The sequence below is a fragment of the Montipora capricornis genome, chromosome 14 (assembly GCF_036669925.1).
Source record: "Montipora capricornis isolate CH-2021 chromosome 14, ASM3666992v2, whole genome shotgun sequence".
NCBI lineage: Eukaryota > Metazoa > Cnidaria > Anthozoa > Scleractinia > Acroporidae > Montipora > Montipora capricornis.
In genome coordinates this window covers 758,412-780,556 of record NC_090896.1, presented here as the reverse complement: position 1 = coordinate 780,556, position 22,145 = coordinate 758,412, and the positions used below count along the sequence as shown (strand labels likewise).

The 22,145-nt window shown below is 40.6% G+C and overlaps 2 protein-coding genes across 6 annotated transcripts in view; one reads left to right on the top strand and one right to left on the bottom strand.

Annotated features, from left to right (window-relative positions):
* LOC138032193 (fibropellin-1-like) overlaps positions 1 to 19,436 on the bottom strand; it is a 32,453-nt gene extending 13,017 nt beyond the window's left edge. The window contains exons 1-21 of the mRNA XM_068879806.1: positions 18,332 to 19,436; positions 16,528 to 16,644; positions 15,429 to 15,542; positions 14,715 to 14,825; positions 14,360 to 14,476; positions 13,820 to 13,951; positions 10,383 to 10,493; positions 9,857 to 9,970; positions 8,424 to 8,534; positions 7,955 to 8,068; positions 7,162 to 7,272; positions 6,668 to 6,781; positions 5,891 to 6,001; positions 5,397 to 5,510; positions 4,662 to 4,772; positions 2,471 to 2,587; positions 1,913 to 2,026; positions 1,703 to 1,813; positions 1,489 to 1,608; positions 1,273 to 1,389; positions 582 to 695 (exon numbers count right to left, since the gene is read on the bottom strand). Coding sequence (XP_068735907.1) covers positions 582 to 695; positions 1,273 to 1,389; positions 1,489 to 1,608; positions 1,703 to 1,813; positions 1,913 to 2,026; positions 2,471 to 2,587; positions 4,662 to 4,772; positions 5,397 to 5,510; positions 5,891 to 6,001; positions 6,668 to 6,781; positions 7,162 to 7,272; positions 7,955 to 8,068; positions 8,424 to 8,534; positions 9,857 to 9,970; positions 10,383 to 10,493; positions 13,820 to 13,951; positions 14,360 to 14,476; positions 14,715 to 14,825; positions 15,429 to 15,542; positions 16,528 to 16,644; positions 18,332 to 18,845 — 2,809 coding nt within the window. The 5' untranslated portion in view covers positions 18,846 to 19,436. The remainder of the gene's footprint in view (positions 1 to 581; positions 696 to 1,272; positions 1,390 to 1,488; positions 1,609 to 1,702; positions 1,814 to 1,912; positions 2,027 to 2,470; positions 2,588 to 4,661; positions 4,773 to 5,396; positions 5,511 to 5,890; positions 6,002 to 6,667; positions 6,782 to 7,161; positions 7,273 to 7,954; positions 8,069 to 8,423; positions 8,535 to 9,856; positions 9,971 to 10,382; positions 10,494 to 13,819; positions 13,952 to 14,359; positions 14,477 to 14,714; positions 14,826 to 15,428; positions 15,543 to 16,527; positions 16,645 to 18,331) is intronic.
* The window catches only part of LOC138032190 (adhesive plaque matrix protein 2-like), a 45,398-nt gene that overhangs the window by 4,727 nt on the left and 18,526 nt on the right, over positions 1 to 22,145 (top strand). For 2 of the 5 annotated variants that reach the window (XM_068879799.1, XM_068879801.1), the window contains 3 exons: positions 6,917 to 7,020; positions 14,665 to 14,873; positions 16,345 to 16,372. In XM_068879799.1, the coding sequence (XP_068735900.1) occupies positions 14,841 to 14,873; positions 16,345 to 16,372 (61 nt within the window). In that variant the 5' untranslated portion in view covers positions 6,917 to 7,020; positions 14,665 to 14,840. Of the gene's footprint in view, positions 1 to 6,916; positions 7,021 to 14,664; positions 14,874 to 16,344; positions 16,373 to 21,179; positions 21,572 to 22,145 lie in introns of those variants that run through there. The other 3 variants (XM_068879798.1, XM_068879797.1, XM_068879802.1) reach the window with 2 other exon arrangements.

Genomic DNA, 22,145 nt, shown 5'->3' with positions numbered 1-22,145 from the left:
TTGGTGGGAGGCGAGTGCCCTCACTACTGCGCCATCCCTGCACCCCAGGGTGAGGATGGTGGTGACGGTATTGACGAACATGGTAATTACAATGATAATGATGATGATGGTAATGATGATGATGAACGATGATAACAAGTGCCAACCTCGGTTGAATGACATTTGCATCAGAGAGACTAGGGAAGATACCTATGGTACGCCTAGCGTCCTTGAGTTTACTAAATTTGTAGTTCTTTTACCTTTCTTTGAGCGTAAAATATTGCACTGACTCCTTTTCCCTAGTACACCGTTTCATATTTTAATGACCGACTTAAGCTTGAGGTGCCTTTCTCTCACTGCATGTTTTTGACTTTTAATGCTTTAAAGGTATCTTACGGAGTCTCAAAGAAAACCAGTGATGGATTGTTTCATAGACAAGAAAGTATCCCTTAATTCCTGTTAGACCAGGAAATGTTGTTAGTGGGTTTCTTGAGCAGCAACAGCCGCCGTCGATGGCGTCTTAATTTCCTAAAGTGCGCATCTTTTGTCTGTAGAGATCTTTTTCAAAAACGGGGGTGTTGAGTGAATTTAGGTATACGTACTAGTACAGTTGTTTCCTGTGTATCGTGGTGGACAGTGGCAGATGAAGGTGTCCAAAGCGTTGAAACAAGTTCCTCCATGTAAACATGGGCTTTTAGGCGAACAAAGGTCCTGTCCTGAGGTGAATTGTTATTACATTTCAAATATTAAGTAAACTTATTCCCATTGCAGGCAAATGAGAATGTCCCATGCAGATACAAAAATTAAAAAAAAATCAAATAGGAATGCCGGAATAAAGTGCCATGAATTTCTAAAAAGGGTAAATGAATTGCCATATCTACTTTAAAAATTTAGATTGATTCTTTTTCTCCCTTATTCTTCTCTGGTTTTAACTAAGACTTAAACAAAGACATTAGTGTACTATTACTCCAGTTATACTTAGTGATACTTATCAAACTTGTTCAAAAAAGGAACGTGGAAGATCTATCATCACCTTATAAGCAAACAACAGAAATATAAATACTGAATGTGATGCTACAAAGAGGGAGAAGTTCTAGTGCTATACGCCTGTGTATGCCCAAGGTCACATGCTTATATCTTTTTTGTTATTACTTGCTATTTTCTATAATTTTTTTAGTTTTCTCAAAATAGGAGCGTTTCATGCAATATTAAACAATCCTAAATAAACCTTCAATCTTCCATGCAATTTAATATGAGTTTCCTTGTTTGTGAGGCTTGAAGAGTTATACTTACGATCACAGACATAACCCCGCCATCCCTGGGTACAAAGGCAGTGATATCCTCTTTTCGTGTGAGCCTCCAAGCATGTTCCAGAGTTTTGACACGGATTTGGTGCGCACGGGTCATTTCCTACCAAAAAACAATCTCGCATTACATTACTGTCTCTTAATCTTTTGCATGATGTATTTCATGTTGTGAAGGAAGAGTCCTGTGAGCAGTTATTCTTACTTTCACAATTGTCTCCCACAAAGCCCTCTTTGCATATGCACATGTATCCATCCTTGTTCTTTACTTCAGTACACAGACCTTCATTCTTGCAAGGATTGGGAAAACAATGGCTGCTCAGTGCTGCGGGCAATTCAAATTTAACATTCAAGGGTTTCTTTCAGTTTGTTTTCAAAGTGTCAAAGGAAAGGAAGAATCGAGACAAAAGTAAACTCACTTTCGCACTCCTTTCCGAAAAATCCTTGTTTGCATTCACACTCAAACCCGTTTGTCTTTGGAGTACATGTTCCGTCATTTTTGCAAGGTGACGAGTGACAATAATTGAACTCTGAAGAAGAAGAGTTTTAGTTAATTAATCATTAAAAAAAACTCTCCGAACCGAGAGGTCGTTGTCTTTCATGTGAAATGCAGAAAATTGATTACTTACGTTCACATTGTGATCCCAAGTAGCCTGGTACACAATGACAAGCCTGATTTGTGCCATCGCTTTTGCACGTTCCTCCATTTTGACACGGGTTATGTGGGTAACACAAGTTGGTCCCTGAAGATTATACCAAGACACAATTTCCTGACGCAGTCTGTGTTTTAACAAGATGAGTAGCTAAGGTCTGACTATTTTTTGTGAGCTTTTGCTCAGGTATAAGTCTGAGTGCAAATGTTTCTTACTAATTTTCTTCTGGACATTCCTGAGTTTGACTTGATCCGATTACGCGGTTCCTTGCTATTACTGGCGTTTATGACTGACTGGAAATTGAGTTGCATAAGCATATTTTCGAATTATTTACAATAAATCCGAATACTGTGCTTCGATCCAGGAAAGACAACGTTAGCTCGAGGCCAGAAAACGCGGAGGAATACGAAAGCTATCAGTTGAAAGCGAAGACGAATATAAAGTATAATGAGCAATAGCACAAAGAAAAAAAGCAAGGGAAAGAGAAAAATACAAACAAAAATGGAAAAATTTGCAAAGTGGCGGACAACTTACGTTCACAGTTTGGTCCCAGGTATGCGACAGAGCAGTAACACACATATCCACGTGCAAGATCCACGTGACGACAAGTACCATCATGAAGGCAGGGATTTGGAACGCATTTGGAGTGATCTGTGAAGTGATTCAATAAGTAATTACAAATATATCCGGCTATTCTAAGGTTACAATAAATCTGGATTGACAGCCGTCGAATGTGCCCCTCATTTTGCAGCCACGACACGACGTAATTCAGTATTGTTTTAAGTGGCGTCATTGGCGTTTTGGAGATTTTTTACACTTGACGAAGATAATAAAACTTCATACTATATTTAAATGGACGCCGTTTCGTACTGACAGACTATTAAAGTAAAGACCAGACGTACCGTTACGACGCGAGCACAACTAGTTTGGAATTCTTTTGACAGCCTCTTTGATGAGACCTAATTTCTGGAAAACGGTTTCAGGAAGAACATCGTCAACATGGAATTCATCAGACGAAACACTTATCACTGCGAAGGTAATTTTCCCCCCGTCAACATCCGCTTTGCTTACAGACCTATAACCACTTTACGACAGTTACTTGTAAAGTGAAAGACGAAGACAAACCCAACGATAGACCAGGAGCAGAGTGCTAAATGCACATCCCACTAGTGTACAAACCACTACCAACGTCTCACAGTAGAAAGGGGATGTACTCTCTTGACAATTTCATTTTAACCATTACCAGTCACTTTTGGTACCATAAAAATATATTTTTGATGAAACCAACAGAACAGTCAAACAATGAAAGAGCTTCGGACCCTTAACTGATCGAGACGCAGCAATCAGTCTTCCCAGCCACGAACACCACGGCTGACCAATGCCATCACGTTTCAAATGATCAATCACCTCAAATGACTAGTCTGCGTCGCAGACGTAATTTTACACCGTTTAGTAGCGTCTGCGAAGCAGTGCCGAAATTCTTGTTCTGGGCCCCCTAGCAGCGTACCAGGATTTGAGTACGCGCCATGATTGGTTTGTTTAAAAAAGCAATTGTTCAATTCGCCATCAATTTGCGCACAAGACTGGTAATAGCCAATCATGTTAAAAGGAAATTTGAAAAGCATCTCTACTTTTTCGTTGAGTTCGTTAGGGTCTCGGTGCTGCTTCGCAGACGTTACTAACCGGTGTTAGATTACGTCTGCGACGCAGCTTACTTAAAGACCCGCGTGCTTATACGTTTCACTGACACTTATTTAAAAAACACGGTAAAAATATCAGTATTATAACAACAGAAAAAAATACATTACATGTAAAATTTTTTATTTACTGGTTTTCATATTTGAGGCGTGGGAGTCCGATACAGAGAACCATTTATTAATGCCTCTCTTGAAGATGCCTAGAGATTCTGTAGTGCGAAGTTCCTTTGGAAGATCATTCCATATCAGTCCGCTCTAACTGAAGCTACGTTTCAAGTAGTCAGTTCTTGGTTTCGGTAAATACATTTTCTAGTGTCGCGAAGATCATGGGACAAAGCTATCGGTGCGAACATGTTACAAAGATAAGCTGGGGCGAGCTTATTAACGCATTTGTACATTAAGTTTGCCTTTTGCTTCTCCTTTCTAACTGATACGTTGTCCCAGCTAAGCGAGTTGAGAAGACAGCCAGAGTTCGTATCAGAACTTGATTTAGTAACAACTCTGGCAGCACGATTCTGTAGTTTTTGAAGTTTCTCACTCAGCTGTCGAGAAAAGCAATCCCAAACAACACAGCAGTAATCAAAATGTGGTTCAATAAAACCTTTGTATATTTTGACGCCATCTACATTAATATTTATTGTCTTGTCATTTAAGGACTGCAATTTTGACGCGAGCTAATGATCATAAACTCAGGACTTAACTTGTTAGCTCTAAGCCAGAGATTAATGCTTTTCAGTTCAGTATTGATTTGGGTCTCAAGATCAATCATGTTAGATGCAGCAAAAGTAACATTCGTGTCATCAGCATAAATTCACTTGACTCTGAGGTTGACTGTGACCGCTCAGGCTGTGAAAATTCAGTCATTTCTTCCAAGGACTCCTCTCACCCGGACGATCTTACTTCATTAAGTTATAAGTTTATGGAAGTTGCTGTGTCATAGCATCAATTTAATTGAAGCTAGAGGCAACTCCCCCACCCATAAGAAGTAAAAGTGCTCTGTGCACTGATGCTGTTACCATGCTACTTACGTTCGCATCGACTTCCGGAAAATCCTGGAGCACATCTACAGTGAAAAGTGGTGCCGGTATTGACACAAGTGCCATTGTTGAGGCATGGACTGGGCATACAGGGATCTGGAACTGAAAGCAAGAGGATGACCAGAAAGAACAACATCATCGACGGTAATAACTCCATTGCCAATGAAATGACGCAAACATGAGCCCAACAACATGAATTGACCTACTCCCAACTGAGTGGTTTCATAGCTTAGTTGAGAGAACATTGGTCGTGGGTTCGAATCCCGTTGAAATGACCTGCATTTTTCAGGCGTTTGTAAGAGACAATTGCTTAAATTGTCTACATTAGTGCGAGGATCACGTCTCTCTTTCTTTGTAATATGTTCTTATTAAATCGTCTTAAGGCAACAATCATCCCGAAAATAAACTTTTTTAAAGGCAAATAAGAAATCGAAAACTTCATCCTAAAGAGGACTTTTAAGGAAACAAAGCTGAGAATTCAATCATTTAAAAGTAAATTGCTGAAATAATATTGGATTTATAAGGTTGCTCACAGCAGTGATGTGGAGGAGCCGGTCTAGAATTGTAAGTAAAGAGAGGAAGGAGGCAGACAACATGATTTCAGAAATGATCATCAGTTAAATGCTGTCCTAACATTGATGATGGTCATAGCTAGTTCACTTAGTTTCTTCTTAATTTTACATGACCTCTTTTGGCTTTGTGATTTTGAGAGGAGGAAATCCATACCTGCGCACAGTGCTCCAACAAAAGCGTGGACACATGTGCAATGGTATCCGCCATGGCTGAGTGCTGAACACGATCCATCATTTTGACATGGATTAGGAAAACAGGGGTCGCTAACTGTGGGTAAAAGAATAACCAAAATAATTTAACTTTTGAAGAATCCTTGTAGTTACAGAGAAATTTATGCAGTCGTGAGATCGACGACTCCACGTTTCTTGGCACACATTTTGTTCCTGATGGTTTAAAGACCAACCTGACTTTTCCTCTTTCAATTTGACACTTTGATTGGTTTGATACTTCGTGATCTAACATTGAGTCTAGGATGGTCAATTTCTAACCACATTCTGCATTCGTGCTCGATAAAATTTGAAATACAAGATCATCTATAAATAAGCCATCAAGTAATTGTTTGATTAAAGTCTGTGAAAAAACCAAGTTTGCAGAACTGAACACGGCAAGTACAATTTTTAAACGAGGCCACAAAAGGCCGATTTTACCTTCACAAAACTCTCCCAATCTTCCCAGGGGACAAGCACAGTTAAAGCTCTCAGCTATTGTTTTACAAGTACCACCATTTGTACAGGGATCAGGATAACAAGGATTTACCTCTGAAAGAATAAAAGACATCGTTTAACCAACTTTTTAATTAACTAAAGTTTTTTTCGGTTCTCTTTTAAAAGGGCCCTATGTGATCAGTTATTCTATTCATACATATGTGCATGTCTCATATATCTTCCATCATTCCTTCACCTCTTAAACTTGTAATTGTCCAGCTCCTGGGTGGCTTGATAGGTCAGTGTGAGAAATGAGTCCAGCGCAATATTGCACACACAAGTTTCAGTCTTGTTTGATCCTGTTATTAATTTTTTTTTTGCAATTTGTTAGGATGCGACATTTTGCGTATTTAATCAGTAATTTCATTTTGGGCAATAAGAAACACCCAACCACAGATTCTAAACACATTATGTTAACGAAAAAGTCATGGATGAAAACAAAGCAGCAGATGCTTCTGTTTCATTTACGATCCTCAGTATCAACTGACGAAGCACAAGTACTGTTTTTTTTCTTCCTAAGGAAAACAAGACGAAACAATAGGCCAGGTTCGTATTCCAACGGTTGGGTTGGATCGAGCATGAAGTGGATGCCACTGTGAGGGAATCTTTTCATATGCAAATTATTTCCCCTTCGTTAGCCTCCACGTCATGCTGGATCCAGTTTAACCGTGAGAATAAGAAACTGGCCAATTGAAAGTATACTGGAGTGTAAATACTCACTTTCACACTTAAATCCTGTAAATTCATGTCCACATTTGCATTTGAAGCCATTTTCTCCTCGAGCTAAACAGTGGCCTCTGTTATGACAAGGGTTAGGGCTGCACGGGTCCTTCGCTTGTAAGTACAGTAAAGAACATAAATAGAGATTAAAATTCTTACAAGGCTAAAATCGATTAGAGTATGAAACTAGCTAGCAACCGATGAAAACTAGTAATTATTATATTAACGGGAGTGACCATCTGTTTTCAGGTAATGAATCGACGACATTTTAGGACGAGGTCACCCGTCTCATGCGCGTGGCTGACGATGCTTCAGTGGATACCCAAGGAAGAACGCTTTCATCACTTCGTCAGGTTAGGACAAAGAAAGTTAAGGTTTATGGTAGTGCATTGCTAACCCTACTGTGATAAAGACCAGAGCACATGGCACAGCTCGTTATTGTTTGCAACAACTTCCACAAAAAAGATCATTTCTTCCTCTTAGAATTATCGTACCTTCACAATGTTTTCCTTTGTACCCCAGAGCACATTTGCACTCAAATGTAAATCCATGCCTTTGACAATTGCCTCCGTTATTGCAAGGGTTAGGAATGCATGAGTCCTTTTCTGGAAACATCACAAAGTATGCCTTTGTTATCGATGTTGAATTAATACTATTTTACTTTTGTTCTCTTACATCATCATGGTGTGTTGGTTTTGTCATGAATGCTAAATGTTGCCGGGTGTTTAAACCGTTGGAAGTGTTTTAATTTATCTTAGTATAAATGCACAGGTGATTATACAAAATCGCGCGCTCTGATTGGCTCGCTATCTCGGATTATCAGCCGATAATCACCTCGACGGACAAAATGGCTGCCAGTAGTCGTTTTGCCACTGTAAGTGAAGATGATTTCGCGTTGATTTGTTTTTTTTTTTCTCTTTTTTGAAATAATCACCTGTGTACTATTTATACTAAAACAATTATTCGCCTCAGGCTCAGTGATTATAGGTGAATATTCACCGATAATCACTTCGCCTTCGGCGAATGCTGCTGCTGCTGCTGCTGCTAATGATGGTGATGATGGTGGCGGTAGTGGTGGTGGTAACGGTGATGATGATGATGATGATGATGATGACGACGACGACAGCAGCGGCGACGACGACGTGATGACAACGACGACCACGATGATAATGATGATGATGATGTTGATGATGATGGATGATGATGAATGAAGGTGGTGGTGGTAGTGGTAGTGGTGGTGGTAGTGGTAGTGGTAGTGATGATGATGATCCAACTGACATAACCTACCTTCACAGTTGTGTCCCATCCAACCTGCCGCGCAGAGACACTTGAACGAGTTGTTATCCATATCGATACATGTTCCTTTATGAAGACATGGATTCGAGGCGCACATTTCCTGAACTAATTCAAACAAAATAGATAATAGCTTTTATCGCGCTGAAATCTTAAACTCCTCAGTAAAACTTAATATTAGAAGTGATGCGTCTTTTAAATCCGAAAGCAAGAGAAATTCAAGACACGTTTACGGCTGTAAGAAACAAAGAAATATACGTGAAGCATAGCTACTCTTGAAGGGATCGAGAAGTGTTTTAATCAATTTTTAAGTAACATGAAACGATATTAAAATGTAAATTCCGTCCTTTCCAAAGCCCAAATCGGTTACAATTTTTCGTTTTTGGTCTGTAAATAATGCTCAATCAAGGAAGCAATCACCATTCATGTAAAATTTAGAACCATGAAAGTTTTTTATTCTTACTTTGACATATTTCTCCTCTGAAATTTGCCTGACACATGCAGCTGTATCCATCTTGATCGGCAATGCATGTTCCTCCATTCTTGCAGGGATTTGGTACACATTGTTCCTTTTCTTTTAAAGCAAAAGATGTTCAACTGAAAATGATTTCTGTTATTGAGAGAAGAGTGGGTTTTACTTTTCACTTTTGTTCTTCAAAATGGTATTTCATTTGGTTTGTTAGGGGATTTACGTTAATTTCCTAACTTTACAAAGAGGAAAAGAAGACCGTTTGGAAATATTGAAATTGATCGGTTTGGCTCAGTCCCCGCGTTAATAGGGACCTTTAGATTCTAGGTCGAGGACGAGAACGAGTACGAGATTTCACTGCCCGTTTTTAGCGAAAATACTTAGAAAATTTACAACCCGTCCGATTAATCTTACTCTTTGTAAGCAGCGTAGGTTGCTCAGTTATTCTTATTGCTGGTAATTGAGCCTTTTCCTCATCGGAAAGTGCAAAAACTGCTACCCTGTTGCGGTGACTTGTTTTGACACGACGACATTTTTGCAAAACCTCGTACTAAAATGACGAAGGTATCACGTTTTTCCCGCCAAAATGACGCTGGTTTGCCCGCACTCACTGTTGTTCTATGAGAAAATCTCGTACTCGTAGTCGTTCAGAAGACCTTAGACAGCAGTGACCAGAACCAGGTTGCTGAACAGAGGTTTTTGTTAAAACAATGGTTTGCAGGGGGTGCTCAGTTTCGCGGGCTCAGAAAACCTGGTTGTGGTCATTGTTATTTAAGGTTTTTCTAGTCGTTCTCGTCCTACAATCTAAGGGTCCCAAATACCATGTTGTTTTGCGGCACATACGTGTCCAGAAATGCACTTAATTAGATGCATGACGATTTTGCTAAGCGTCACGAATTGTCGAATTGCTCTTCCCCCCAACTTCAACATCACTCGCGTCTGGGGATACAGACAATCAACGTCACGGGTCAAGGGTCCCCAAAACTCCAGTTGATCCTCAAGTAAAGATAAACAGCTACATTTATCCTCACCAAAACATAACGCTAACCTTTACACTTACCTTATTGCTACAAATACATAGAAAATGATAAGACAAAGGCCATCGCTTTAACGTTTCCGTTCAAATGACGCAGTCCACTGATACGAGGCAAAGAGCAAAGAGCAAGCGCAGTAAACCGGATTTAAGACCCTGTATTGTGGTTAAACGGGGTTCGAACCAACCAATACCGGCACAAAAGTCAGATTCTCTAGCAAGTGATCATGATTTTCCTTGCTAGTAACTTTCTTCTAGTTGAGGAACTTGATCCAGCTGGTTCAATTGTTTGCTATATCGAAAGTGCTGTGCCCATAGTTTAGTTATCAAAGTTTCCATTTTCACTTGTTGTTTGCAATGAAGAGTCATGCAGTACGGCCAAAGCAAAACTCACCTTCACAGTTTACGCCCGTGTATCCAATTTTACATCTGCACTTGTATCCATCGTCTTCCTCAACGCATAGACCTCCATTGCTGCATGGATTTTTTGGACGGCAATGGTTTTCAACTGAAATTTTGAAATAGGAGTTATTATTTCTCTGGAGAATAGTGTGGACTTTGGTAAAAAGGAACGGTTTAAGGCGAGGTGGAGGTAGAGTGGTTTCGAGGTAAGGGCGCTTGCCTTGGGATCCGGAGATCCCGAGGTTCAAAACGTGTTCTGACAACTCCTTGAGTTTGATCCTAGCAGTCCCTGGTTCAACTTCTCGGCAGCACTCGTAAATATTACCATAATAACCAACTGGTTTACCTTCGGCTAGTTGGGATTATTAACAGTTGTTGTTCTGGTCTGCCGTTTCGTTGATTGTGTTTAATTGGCCCTGTCATGAAATCCCTGTAGGGAGTGATCAATTATGCATATATTTTGTAATTCTAAGTATGTAAATTCCGAAACTTAACATCAGCTTCCATGAAAGCCTTACCTTCGCAATTTGGTCCTCGAAATCTACTTTTGCAGAGGCAGTTGTAACCACTGTTTGTCTCCTTGCAAGTTCCTCCGTTAAGACAGGGAGCAGATGTGCAATATTCAGGTGCTAAAGGGGACGTCAAATATATATTCAATGATAATAATAATAATAATATCGCTTTGATGATCCATACGATGTTTTTGAAATTCATATTTAATCAATACATGTTTCGGATGAAACATCATCCATCGTCAGTTGACAAATGAGAAATAAACTAAAGTTGAGCAATAAATAGTGTAACAAAGTGAGATATAACATGAATAATTAAGGATGAAGGCGAGAACAGAATAAAAACACCCAACCACGAAACAAAACAGAAAAACCAAAGTGTTTAGGCTAAGAAAAGAAACTAATTAGTATGAAAGGGATAAATTAAGATGTTTGACTTGGGAATTTAAAGATGGCTGCTCCCAAAGGATATGCATGGCTTCTTTGATTTTCAATTGGAAACGTGTGGAAGCAGAGTCGAGGATTTTAAAACAGTCTTCTGAACACCGGGAGCGACAATTTTCAGAACCTCTCAAGTGCTTAAATATGTGGGAATGTTTGTCGGAGGCGAGATGTTCACGGATGCGAGTGGCGAAATGTCTATTGGTTTCACCAATATAACAGGCATTACAGCCTGCACGTGAAAACTTGTAAATGACTCGCGATCGTAAACCCGCAGGGTGCGTGGCATCTGCATTTCAGGCGATCTCAAGTAGCGACGAAGAGTACCCTCAGTGGTTCTCTGAGGGAAAAACATCGCCGATTCCTAAACCGGGGGAGTTCACTAGTGATAACCGAAGACCGATCACTTGTTTGAACACCATTTATAAATGGTATACATCATGCCTACTTGCTCCGATTGACAAGCATTTGAATTATTACGGCTTGATGGTGGGTGCGCAAAGGGGTGCACGTGCTGGATGCAGCGGAACGGTTGATAATTTGTTGATCGACCGAGCGGTCACGTTAGACTGTCACAGGAGAAGACGCAACCTCAGCATGGGTTGGATTGACGTCAAGAGGGCCTATGACGCTATAGCTCATGGTTGGTTAGAGGAGATGATGCTGTTGCACAGGTTTCCCGGCTGCGTGTGTAGTACTGTCCGAAATTTGTCGAGAAGCTGGAATACCAAAACAGTGGTCACCGCGAAAAAGGGGAGAGAGGCTTCGGAGACCATAATGTTTAAAAAGGGTCTACCCCAGGGCGACGCGCTGCTTGTTTGAAAGGGGACGTAGCTGCCCAAAATTGGCAAGGGAAGTTGGTAACAGCAAGAGAAGGTGACGAGGAGCTAAGCACTGAGGGGTGCTTTTGGTGGCTAAGCGAGTGGCCAACATGCCCGACACATACAGTGGCGGGTATGTTTGAATTATACGAACAGCTTCAACCTACTCGATTGTACGCCATCCACAAGACACGCGTGAGTCCGAGCAGCGACCCATCGAGTAGGTTATGCGGTACAGCGCCAGAGAGCATAGCTCACATCTTATCCGCTTTGCCCTGCGCGTGCACAAACAAAGTACGTGTCAAGACATGATCTGGGCCTGATAGACACTGTGCCTCCTTGGTATTCACCAATCAAACCGCAGCCTGTCTATGAAACAGCGGAGGTACAGGCGTACTGCGATGTTCAGATCTATGGGGAGTTTCAAGAACTGAAGGCGAATAGAGTAGACGCCAGGATTGTCAACAACCAACACAAGCAAGTCATAGCACTGGAGATGAGCTTCCCCTGGGTGAGCAACCGTGACAAAAAGACGTCATAGAAGACCATGAAGTACGCGCCGCTCAGATGAAGCAGAGGCTCCCAGGATATGATATCGCCTAATACAATATCATCATAGACGTTTTGGGGGAATGGTCCAAGGACTTAGATGCTACTCTACAGACGCTGGTGGGCAATAGAGCTAAAGACGTGCTCAGAAAGATGCAAAAGGCGTGCCTCTCAGGAACTCGAAATATTGCTCGCACGTTTAAAGTCGCAACGTGATCACTCGAGAAGTCTCAGTCGCCAATAGGTCCCTTTTACTTAAGAAAGACATTTTTTTAAAGTTTTACTAGGTCTCTTCTCTGTAGTTAGTTTAGCTTTTATTCACTTTATAGCCCACGGGTTACGCTACTAGCAGCGCCTCGTGATGCTACTTATATAGCATACTGACGTTTTAACTGCTATATAATAATAATAATAGGTTTATTGAAAATATATTCTCGCACCCATAGGTGAATTACAATATGTTAAAAAGCCATAAAACGAACTTTCTAGTAAGTTAAATTCTAATTATAAATATCCTAAAATCGATTATTACCCCGCAACTAATATAACATGGATGGTAAAAACCATTAAGGAAATTTAGCGTTGACTGTAACATATAGTTGGGATAAAGCTCATCTTGTACCTATTAGTCCTACATTTCGGTTCGAGTTGCAGAGATCCCGACCGTGGGAGCTCCTGTGTGACACCGGAAGCAAATGGTGGAGGCGAGAGACCGGTTCTTCGATCTTTCTTTAGAGTTTTTAGGCAGAGACTGGATCTTCGTTCATCGAGGCGACTGCATTGTAAAGCGAGCAGGGCATCCTCATAATGCATTTCCGCGTGAATAATGCGCAAAGCTCATTTCTGTACCATTTTGATTTTTCGCGAAAGGTAAATTGCGCAAGCGTATTCTAGGGTACTCCTGACGAGGGAGAAGTAGGTCAACCGCAGATCAGCCGGAGGAACCCCATAACGGCGAAGTACGCGCAGAATATACAGTCGCTTGGAGGCTTTCTTTACCATGGTAACCATGTTATCATTCCACTTGAGCTGATTGTTGAGAGTGACACCGAGGACCTTGAATGACGAAACACTGTCGAGTAAACGATCATTGATGCGGAGGGGCTGGTTTTCTAGGCAGTGGCGAAGGAAGCTGACTGTCATCTCTTTACACTTTTTGCCGTTGAGCTTCGTATCATTACGCTCTGCCCATCGACTGATTTCGTCAAAGTCCGCTTGCAGTGACGACGACTCTTGCGCTTCCCGGACCTTGGAGACAGTTACGTCATCAACATACTTCCAGTAGGACTCCAAAGGAGATTTCAATTCCAGGTCATTTATCATTACAAGGAACAATGGGACCCAATTGTTTTCCTTGAGGCACACCACCGTTGACGAGGGCCCAGTCAGAGCGACAGCCATCTACTATTACTGCTTGGCGGCGATTCGTGAGGAAGTCGCAGATCCATGGTATAATCGATTGTCGAACCCCCGATTGGAAAAGGTTCAAGTTGAACAACCTTTTTCAATCCACTATCGTTCATTAATAGATGATGGAGAGAATCACAAAGGGATGAGATAAATGATAGGATAAATTTACCTACAACGTTTAATAAATCGTAATTATTAGGTTGAGTTTGCAGTTCGTTTTACCTTCACAAATATCCCCTTTATATCCTTGAAGACAAATACACTTGAAACCGTGATAAGTTACCAAGCAGGTTCCGCCGTTGAGACATGAATTTGGGAAGCAGTCGTCCCTGGTGTCCGAATGTTTGATCGCAGCTGGAAGAATGTACACATCGATAAAACTCAGAAAAAGTACGCAATAAAAAAACATAAAATTATCGGATTTTATCTGCCTTACTTCAGATTAAGCGTAATGCTTAAGGTTTTTACGGTTGCAATGAATTTTTGTTTTTGAAAAACTGTGAATTCTTTTATAAAACATGCCATAAGACGATATGATGATGATGATGATGATGATGATGATGACGACGATGACGTTGACGGTTGTGATGATGATGGTGATGATTATTATTATGTAAGCTGGTTACATTGTTTTGTTTGCTGCTAAGGCTAGAGTTGTTGTTTTCGTCACTATTTTCCGTAATAAATTGCTGTTTTTTTGTTGTTGTTATGGCAGTAATTTGACTACGTGCTTTACGCTGTTATCTCTGATACCGGACTTACTAGTACAACCACAGTCGTTGCAGCTCCACTCTGCAGTACAGATGCATTCAAATCCAGACTCTGTTTCCATGCATGTGCCCCCATTTCTACAAGGGCTTTTGTAGCAGTAGCTTATTTCTGCATTGCAACGACAGAACAACATAATTACTATCAAACTTTATGTAATACACCATGCATCTCGTAAACGGACCATATGCTAACGCAAGGGAAAAAACACATTGACACATCAAGTGTTTTATATATGTTTCAATGAGAGCATTGATAAAAGTGAAAAAGGTTGAAGAAATTCTAACTTTGCATTACAGAATTGAGTGACAAGGAATTTCTGCAAGTTTATTGAAGGCAACGACACTACCTTGGCATTTCCTCCCTCGATAGCCTGGTAAACAACTGCATTGATACTCGCTGTCAAGCTCTGTGCACGAGCCTCCATTCAAGCAAGGACTGCCTCTACACATGGCTTTCTCTTTAAGCGAAGGGAATGGCAATAGTATGGAAAAGAGTGAAAATGAAGGTTAGTCGTAATGAAAGCTACAACAAATTAATTCCATCCATTGGTCTCTCATTAAAAGTTAGTTGCAATCGAAGCAACCGCGTTTGCAATGCAATTTGGAGATTGACCAACATCATCAGCAAAGGATGTCAAGTTCATAATGATTCTCCTTTTTTTCCTTTTCTAAGTTCCTGCTGTTTCCTCCTATTTTTAAAGCAAAGCATATTTTTTGTCAATGGTTGGAGAAAAATACAGTATTTAATGCCAATAAGCTTGAACCATTAAATTGCCTCACGGCTATGGGTTGGGTGGGCTACCGACCACTACCTTTTACCCGGAGTGAAAATGGTATCGCGGTTTGAAGCTTTTTAGTTTGTGGAACAGTGCACCTTTGAAGCTTCGAAAGTCTTTCAGGGGCTCCTAGATCGGCCTGTGTTTGTTTAGGACTTTAGAAGGTATCATATTCTGTCGAAAAATGTCCTGTTTTCTTCCTTTTTTTAGGTTAAAAAAATCGTATTTACTTCGCCCAGGACTCTGCTTGACAATTTTATGTATAATGAAAGGCGTTTTCCTTACGTTCACATGTTTCTCCTTTGTAACCAAATGTACAGGAGCACTCAAATCCTTCATTAACATCCGTGCATGTCCCTCCGTTAAAGCAAGGGTTTGGTTTGCATTTAGTTCGCATGACTGCAAAGAAAAGAAAAGTATACTATGGTAGACTTGTGATAGAACTCTTGATTTGGGGATTTGTTTACCGTTTTTGCCTCATGAGCACAAGGATATTTAAGCAGTAGAGGACGTTTTCCGTGTTTCCATAGCCTCATCTAAACACGAGGGTGAGTTGGGAGAATTCGAGACGGTTACGCAAACCCGAGATGAAGTCAAGGGTTTGCGTTACTGTCGAGAATTCTCCCGACTTCCTCGAGTGTTTAGATGAGGCTATGGAAACATGGAAAAAAGTCCTCTGTTGCTTTTATAAAATATTTCTCAAAGATAATTCGACAAATTAAGGAAACAAATGAAGGAAAATTCTTGATTAAAACAGATTTTCTTGATACACGCTCATATTTCGTACCAGCCAATCAAAACGCGCGTCTGACGGCGTATAACCATTCAAAATTCGTGCGAAGTCCCAACCGTATTTCAGTACTCTCATCTAAACACAGCTATTGACCAATGAGAGTGCGCGTACTATTCTAATTATTCAATAACATTTTCTAATCAGTCAGCCAAGAATACATAACGTGCTGAATACTGAAAATGCATTGCTTGATAAGCAATCTCTGAAAATCTATCTCAACGCGATGGACCAGGTAATCTTTGAGTAGTGATGTTTTGAAAATTCGAAATTTTACAAATAATCATTAGCGCTTTCGCTACCCAAGAATTTATCACTTTTTGATGGCTAACAACTGGCTCGTTATCAAAACTAAAAGGCTTAAAAATGGAAATTTTATCTGAGTGTAATAAGTTAATTTTCCCTTTGAAGGCTATTTGGAAACAGCATGATGCCTTCGGTAAGTAAAAATTTAAAGATTCCTTTATATCAATTGATGATGCATCATCATTTTGAGGACGAAAATGAGTCTGCTTGACACGCACTCCTTTCTTGACGTTTGGAATAATTTGTACTTTGTGTCGTTGCCACAAGGAGTTTGGTGTTTGTACGTACCTTGGCACAATCTACCATTAAATCCTCGACGGCAAAGGCACTTGAATCTTCCATTCCTGTGACTTCTGCAACGACCGCCATTATAACATGGGTTGGGCTGACATCGGTCAATATGAACTATGTACATGGAGAAACGAGACTAACATTTTTGTGAAAAACGTATTCGTTTGATAAAAACGTTTGCTACTTGACCTACTTTAATGCGGTGTCAGTGCTGGCTGTGCGTTAGTCATCTAAAGGTTGCTTAACCACCCCCCCCCCCCCCCTTCCCTTAAAAAAATCCTTTACTTAACCCCAAGGAACTGTTTGTAAGAAAACAAGGTAAGTCACCAGAAATGAAAAGCTGCCTTAGGTAACTGCTGTATGAAGTGTCCAATTTTACGAAGGTCTTTGAAATATGAATTGTAGAATTCTTAAGTTCGACATGTGACCTTCTCTTCAGTTGCGTCGTAACGTCCTAGAAGGAAAAGCAAAGTGGTGGACTGGCTGCGTCTCCCGGTTTAAGGGGTGATGTGTTTAAAATGCCGCACGGAACCGTAGAACCAAAATCCAAACCACTTGTCCCTTAAAATGTTTTAACCCATTAACACCTCAAACACCCGAGGACGCCCCCAAGTTGACGAGTAAAATTGTCCGGCGTCAGACCGTAAAATCTGTTACGTCTCACTTCCAGGGGTCAATGGTTTAAGCTTTTCTTGAAAGGCTCAATGCATGCATGTGGAAACAGGAGTACCCGGAGAAAAACCTTTCGGAGTAGAGTAGAGGACAACGGAACTTGCGAACCCGGGACAGATTGGTGACAGGGGAGTCATCTCACCACTGCGCCATCTCTGCTTCCCTTAAATGTTTTGAGCGACTTGACTCTTCACTTATCTCTCCCCTCTCTCTTAACCTCTCTTAACCTGTTACTCCTAAGTCTCCTAGCCCTCCCCTTAATTCTCCCCTTGGTGCTTTGACCAACTTAACATAGTTTTATCCAAGTGTAGGCTCGATTACCAGCCGCTGTTTCGGAAAATGAGCCAGCGCTCACTCCCGAAATCTCGGCTGGACGCGTGAGGTGAGCCATTGTTAATCTCCGCCAATCAGAAACTCGCCTGCACAAATCCGTCTGGCATAAATTATATGTTTTGGCTGCGAAGGTATTCTTTGACCCGGCCTGTTCGAGGTTTACAGTGCTTTAAGGTAGGAAACATCCAAGATTGCGACAACGAAAAGTGTTCGAGAAGCTGGAGAATGGGAATTGTGTCGTTTTCTACCGCCTGAGTTCGCAAACTTCACTGATTTTCCAGATGGCGCCAAGGTCAAAATACGGCTTTCAAATCCATTGCTATTGCAATTTTCTCCTCATACTTCGTTAATGTAAGAGCAAGTAAAATTCCTCAAGATCAATTGAGATTACTGCTGAGTTTATTGGTGGCAAAACGAGGGGGCCGATGAGGTCGACTGAGAGCTAAAGCAGCCGAAGATTTCGTCGATGATTCGCCGGTTGAATTCAAACTCACATCGATCATTTAACCACAAACTCAAGCTCGTATCATCTGGAAACTTCGCACAGACGTTTTAAGCATTTTTATGTAATTTCTGTTTTCTTAAAGTCAGTGTTTTTGGGATGTCTAATGCTATTTCCCCGCCAGTATTAACTTCGCATAAATTATATTTTGAATTTACGTCACAGACACAATCTATCGCTCACGCGTCCAGCCGTCTCTTCTCGGGGAGGATACCCGAAGTCGAGTGAGCGGCGGGAAATCGAGCCTAATCCAAGTGGTGCATTACCCCTCTTAGAAGCAATGCTCAATTATACCTGAATATTCTTGGGGTACTTCCGGGAAGGTCTCCTCTTCTGGAAAGGGTTCACTAAATCCTGCAAGTCCTTGCCCTAGCATAGTAGGCTGCTCTTGGTAGTAATACCAGGGCTGCGATGTGATTATAGGAGCTCTAGGGAGTTCTTCGCGAGGATACGTGGGTTGCATTTCTACATAAGGGATATTTTGACGTTCCACAGTATTAACTGTAGTCCGCGGTCGAAAAATCAATGGACGTCTCACGATGTACGCTCGGTACAAGCGAGGTCTTCGCGGCCGTACGTAGCGGTTTCTGTCCGTCACATAGGCGTATACCACTCGGCCCTTCGGAACGGCAGTCATCGTAAAACGCTTTTCCTTCATGGTTTCCTTTGTGCGATCATGGTGTTTTTTACCTGTTATTTTTAATGTTTTGTGTCCTGTGTTAGAGGCTTTGAAAACACCGCATTGAAGCTCAGCAAACAAACACAAGACGACTATCCATTTATTCCTTGTGTTAAACATCGCTTTCATCTTCAATAGACCCTCATGGATGCGCTGATAAATTTGTTCAACGTTAAATTAAAACGACGAATTTGTATCTCGAAAGCTCGTGGAAATCATAAGGTTGAACACAGTCTTTTAAGCTTCTAAAATGACGTGGCGTGGGGTACAAACGATACTCTGTGTGCAGGTTGTAACCCGCAAATGCTGCCTTTGTCATAATACTGTGACCAGTAAGATGCTCTGTGTTGTATTAACATGGAACAATGAACAATCTTAATTGGTTTGCAAGAGGCAACGGTTAATATAGAGTCTCCTTCTCAAACATGTTTAAAGCCGCCACTCACTTGATCGTCTGATCAGTTGAGGATGTCTTTACAGTTCTGTAGTACTATATATCTGTTCCTGTTTCTCCCGAAGGGGTAGAAAATTGTCATATGCAAGTTATTGACTATCCGGTTCAGCCAAAACAACTTGCACTGGCATTCAGTCTTCCTATTCCCCGCATTTTTATTGCTTTTTCATTTTATTTACACGCTGACTAAACGGCATTTTCCGTCTTTTAAAACACGGGATGATGTTGTAATGTTCATGCAGGTCTGTTTTGTAATTAAAAGAGTTTCGAACGGAATAACTGTCTCTTGACTGACACTTTTGTGGAGGCAATCCACATTACTTGTTCCGTTTCACTTAAGTTTACTCTCCTAAGTTAATGAAATGATTGTAAAAGAAACTTAATAGGGCCGTTTATACGATAGAAAATAAGCCGCGGCTTACTCTGGCCGCAGCTTACATAAGACACGAACACCCCGTATAATTGGTACAAAATCTACGTTCACGGCTTTCTCAAGCCGCGGCTTTTCCTGACCTGGGAGTTTATACTCGTATAAATAGTTCCTTTCGCGTATTATGTACGCCGCGGCCAGAGTAAGCCGCGGCTTATTTTCTCTCGTATAAACGGCCCTAATGAAACAACTGCTCATAGCAACGTTTTTAAAAGATCTCATCTGGTCGAATGCGAATCAACTGCTATTTGCGAGGGCACCTGGCCTTCCGTCCAATTGGGATGGATCCTCATCTTCCTGATTGCAAAAGCATGAAAAGTTTCCTAAGTTCTCTCTATTTTGACAAACTGCCCGATATCTGTAGTTAGTATCTACTAAAAGAGTGGATAGCGTTGAAGGCGCGCTATGATTGGCTACTCAAACTCCAAATATCGTTTGCCATTCACCTTCTCGTTATTATAATCACTTCGTGAGTGTTTCAACCTTTTTAATATGACAAGGGTGTGGTAGTTCCTCAAAAATGACTCTAGTCGGAACGGCGGTTAATGTAGGGGAGAAAATGAAAATTTATCCTTAAGTGCTAACGTTCTTCATAAAACCTCAAACTTGGCTATTTCACGTTGTTGTTTTCCTGACGACGGCAAAGAAGTGGACAAAAGTGAAAAACACATGCAAGGCGTGTAAAGCTATTGTTTTTGCCAACTAAATATGCAAATTTGTGACGTTCTCGTTGCCTTCGCCGTTGTCGTTGCTTAAGCTCCCTAATATCCACCATCGGTGAATAGTTGTTAAATAACAAGCGAATGCCAAGCAAAAGGAGAATTTCAATCAGAGGTTTGCTGTAAACGCGATGCCAAAGCTCCACTTCTTGTTATTATTGTTCTTTGTAGTTGTAGCACTGTATGCTTAAAAAGATCTTCCTCGCCCGGTCGACTTCCCTCGAAAGCAAACTTTTACAAGTGACTGAAGTTCACTGTATCCTCCCCAAACTCCTTTAGGGGACAAATTTCCTTAGCTTTGTAGCCATTTCCAACCGAGCAGTTTCTGTATCACCTCAAGTCTGATGGTAACAAGCGTCAAGCTTTTTCATATACTTATCAAACGCGTCTTATTATCATCATTGCTGTTATCATTATTATTATTATTATTATTATTATTATTGTTTTAATTGTTATCGGATTTTGGAAAAGACTTTTATTGATTCGATTTGTGAAGAACAGTTCTTGATGCAGCTACAACTGCTGAGTCCTTTATACTTTGCTACCGCAAATGGTATTTAAGCTCTTGAAATAACTGATTAGGTATTACTTATAAACTGCTTTCCACTCAAAATTCGGTTACAATGAAAAAGACATTGTATCAAAAATCTTTACAAGGCAATTATTGTGTGGAGGCACGTAATAGTCATGGATCTAATGTTGTTCATTTTATATCTTTCACGAATCCCACAACAGTTTCCTTCTTTTGGTGACTATAACAGGTTCTAGTCACCCAGAACTTTCATTTGACCAATAAAACTTCAGGACCACCTTACGGGTGAATAATCGCTGTCGACTGTTCTCACGAACCTCATTACTAATTCATAACGACACTGTGTTTCGTCGAAAATGGCTTTAGTTTAGTCTATGAATCAAAGTTTATATTCATGGGTTACTAATATTAAGAATATGAAAGCACCGTTGGTTTTCAACTATATTTTGATTTTATTCGTGTTATTGCATTGGACGGAGGCGATACGGAAGGATACCAAGCGGATTAAACTCAAGAATAGCCAACGGAAGTCAGTGAATGAAAGCCGGACGAGAAAGAGCCTACAAAGAAGGGTCGAAGACGGAAAAATCTTCAAAGTGAATGCGTCTCTTGGGAAGGAAAATGCAATGCAAGAGAAAAGACAATTCGTTCCTGGCGTTATGCCTTTTTTGAATTTTCCACATCCTCACATCCACCGAATTATTGTCCACCATCACCCGGGTAGGTCGCTGACACAGCGTGATGCATCAGCAAACATACAAGTATTAAATACATTTTGTTTGTGTCTTATTAGAGTAGAAATGGTGATTTATTGTAATTAAGGTTGCCTCACAGCTAATAATTACGACAATGGTGATGATAAAAGAAAGGTAGGTTTGCATAGCACACTTTTGTTGTTTGACTAAAATGCCTCAGGACGGTAACTTACCATAATCATATATGGCGCAAATAGCAGGCGTGCAATTTTAAAATATCATGTTTTTTTTCGGACAGTAGGACTCACGGATACCTACTCAAAGCAAAAGATGATATTTACTTGAAAGCGCTTTAAATACAACTATCTTGATCACACGATTTTTGCAAATTAGACTGAAAAGGGATTGTGAAAATCGTGGAAATAATAATCGCAAAAATGTGTGTTGCTTCGTTAATGATAACGTAGTCATTTTTATTAACTAAGATATTAGATATCGCTCTATCAGATTCAATTTTCCTAAGCTGCGCGTTTTAATTACCATAAACTTTAAAAAGATATTTTCCAAGTTAATGCAACCATTTTCAATGCAACCTGGTA